Below are 3291 nucleotides of genomic sequence, written 5' to 3'. Positions count from 1 at the left end.
TACGTGGCTCTAAAAAGATCTTAGTAGGCGTAAGCAGCTTCCGCTTTGCATATTCAAATCTTCCCACTTCCCACAATGCTCGCTTCTCGAACCCAGGATGGTTTTTTCTTAAATCTAAAATCGCGAAACGGCTCCAAAAAACACGTGAACCGCAAAGCAACGCATCTTTCCTCACACTTAGAAGGGAACAAGTTGGGAAAAAAAATGTTAACACCATAACCTTAAGGTATACTAAATTAGGTGTGACTCAAAATTTTTTGCCATCAAATCCAATTAACTTCCTTAGCCATTCAAGTCATAGGCACGCTGCAAATGGCAACGGCTGGGCTGTTGATGCTACTACCGGTAATTCCGGCCTATTGGTAGTCCTGCTTTAAAAGCAGGGCTTCCGGAAGTTTGAAACGTCAGACCACCTAATTCACATTTCTCCACCAAACGGGGTCAATTGGAAAGTCCCTGCAAACGCGTGATTCCTAGGATGGTGAGTATGTTTTAGTTTTGGGGGCTATGGTGTTAGCGTTCTAGGGGTTATTAGCGGAGTGGAGCAGGAAATGGAGTTGGGCCAGCAGTCATAGGGGAGGGGCTTAGGGTTAGGTGAGGGGTGCATGGTCAGGGGGTTAAGGGTGCATGGTCAGGGGGTGAAAGGTTGGGGTTAGGAGGTTAAAGGTTTGGGAGGGGTCAGAGGTTGGAGTCAGGAGGTAGTGGGTCAAAGGTCAGGAGGTCAAATGTTGGGGGCTGGGGTGTCAGGAGTCCAGGGTTGAAGGTCAGGGGTCAAGGTCATTGGTCAGGGGTGAAAGGTTAGGGGGTTAGGCCTTGGTAGGCCCTGGGTCACGTGGCTGAAGGGTCAAGTGAGGTCAAAGGTTGGGGTCAGGGTAAAAGGTCAGGGGTGTCAGAGGTTGGGTCCAGGAGGTTGGGGGTCAGGGGGGGTCAAAGGTCAGGGGGGGTCAAAGGTCAGGGGGGTGAGTGTCAAATTTAATGGGTTGGGTGTCAGGGGTCAAAGGTCAGGGGGTTTGGGGGTGGTGATTGGGGTTAAAAAACATATATAGGTAATAGAAACAGAAAATAAAGCCCCAAAAAAAGACAGGGCTGGTACGGAGCAGACGGATAGCTCAGGGTGATAGTGTTCTGCCCCACGCCAGACAACCCCCCGCTCCAGCCCCTTGCGCCAGCCCCCCCCGCCAGCCCCCTCGCCAGCCCTCCTCGCGCCAGACCCTTGCGCCAGCCCCACCCCGCCAGCCCCCCCCTTGCCAGACTCCCTCGCGCCAGGCCCCCCTCGCGCCAGGCACCCCCGCGCCAGCCCCCCACGCCAGCCCCCTGCGGCAGACACCCCGCGCCAGACCCCACCGCGCCAGACACCCCAGCGGCCAGCGCCAGCCCCCCGCGCCAGACCCCACCCGCGCCAGACCACCCCGCGCCAGCCCCCCCACGAGGCCCCCGTGGCAGACCCCACGGCAGACCCCCGCGCCAACCCCCCTGCGCCAGCCCCCCCGCGCCTGACAACCACCACGCCAGACACCCCCCCGCTGCAGACCCTTGCGCGAGCCCCCCCGCCAGCCCCCCTCGCCAGCCCTCCTCGCGCCAGCCCCCCCGCGCCAGCCACCCCCGCTACCCCCCCCGCGCCAGACATCCCCTGCGCCAGCCATCCCCTGCGCCAGCCACCCCTGCGCGAGCCACCCCGCGGCAGCCACCCCCCGCGGCAGCCACCCCCGCGGCAGCCACCCCCGCGGCAGCCACCCCAGCGCCAGCCCCCTCGCCAGCCCTCCTCGCGCCAGCCCTTTGCGCCAGCCCCCCTGCACCAGACACCCCCCGCGCCAGCCACCACGCGCCAGCCTCCCCCGCACCAGACCCCCGCGCCAGGCCACCCCACGCCAGCCAACCCGCGCCAGACACCCCGCGCCAGACACCCCTGCGCCCGCCCCCCCCGTGCCAGCCCCCCCGCGCCAGCCTCCCCCGCGCCAGCCCCCCGTGCCAGACAACCCCCACACCAGACACACCCCGCTCCAGACCCTTCCGCCAGCCCCCCTGCCAGACCCCTGCGAGCCCCCCCGCCAGCCCCCTCGCCAGCCCTCGCACCAGACCCTTGCGCCAGCCCCCCTGCGCCAGGCCCCCCCGCTCCAGCCCCCCCCGCGGCAGCCCCCCGCGCCAGACAACCCCCACGCCAGACACCCCCCGCTACATCCCCTTGTGCCAGCCCCCCCGCCAGCTCCCTCGCCAGCACTCCTTGCGCCAGCCCCTTGCGCCAGCCCCCCGCGCCAGCCCCCGCGCCAGCCCCCCCTCGCCAGACTCCCCCCGCGCCAGGACACCCCCGCGACAGCCCCCCCGCGACAGCCCCCCCGCGACAGCCCCCCCGCGACAGCCCCCCCGCGATAGCCCCCCCGCGACAGCCCCCTGCGCCAGACACCCCGCGACAGCCCCCACACCGCCAGACCCCACCTGCGCCAGACCACCCCGTGCCAGCCCCTCCACGAGGCCCCCGCGGCAGACCCCCGCGCCAGCCCCCCCGCGCCAGTCCCCCCGCGCCTGACAACCACCACGCCAGACACCCCCCGCTCCAGACCCTTCCGCCAGCCATCCCCGCCACCACCCCGCTCCAGGCCGCCCGCGCCAGCCCCCCCGCGCCAGACATCCCCTGCGCCAGCCACCCCTGCGCGAGCCACCCCGTGCCATCCACCCCCCGCGCCAGCCCCTCGCGCCAGACACCCCCGCGCCAGACACCCCCACGCCAGACACCCCCGCGCCAGAGACCCCCGCGCCAGACACCCCCCGCGCCAGACACCCCCCGCGCCAGACACCCCCCGCGCCATCCCCCTCGCCAGCCCTCCTCGCGCCAGCCCCTCGCGCCAGACACCCCGCGCCAGACACCCCCGCGCCAGACACCCCCGCGCCAGACACCCCCGCGCCAGACACCCCCCGCGCCAGACACCCCCCGCGCCAGACACCCCCCGCGCCAGACACCCACCGCGCCAGACACCCACCGCGCCAGCCCCTCGCGCCAGCCCCCCCGCGCCAGCCCCCCCCGCGCCAGCCCCCCCCGCGCCGGACACCCCGCGCCGGACACCCCCCGCGCCGGACACCCCCCGCGCCGGACACCCCCCGCGCCAGACACCCCCGCGCCAGACACCCCCCCGCGCCAGACACCCCCCGCGCCAGACACCCCGCGCGCCAGACACCCCGCGCGCCAGACACCCCCCGCGCCAGCCCCGTCGCCAGCCCTACTCGCGCCAGCCCCTCGCGCCAGACACCCCGCGCCAGACACCCCCGCGCCAGACACCCCCCGCGCCAGACACCCCC

At 70.1% G+C, this 3291-nt stretch overlaps 1 protein-coding gene across 1 annotated transcript; it reads left to right on the top strand.

Moving 5' to 3' along the window:
* Window positions 1–312: 312 nt before the first annotated feature.
* On the top strand, window positions 313–2660 carry LOC139173152 (uncharacterized; the record flags this gene model as incomplete). Its single annotated transcript, XM_070762746.1, has 2 exons — window positions 313–345; window positions 1140–2660. Coding segments are annotated over exons 1-2 (1554 nt in total), but the record flags the coding sequence as incomplete, so codon positions are not given.
* Between the last annotated feature and the right edge of the window lie 631 nt (window positions 2661–3291).

The sequence above is a fragment of the Erythrolamprus reginae genome, chromosome 10 (assembly GCF_031021105.1).
Source record: "Erythrolamprus reginae isolate rEryReg1 chromosome 10, rEryReg1.hap1, whole genome shotgun sequence".
NCBI lineage: Eukaryota > Metazoa > Chordata > Lepidosauria > Squamata > Dipsadidae > Erythrolamprus > Erythrolamprus reginae.
The sequence above is the reverse complement of the archived record's forward strand: the minus strand, read 5'-3'. Positions and strand labels throughout refer to the sequence as shown.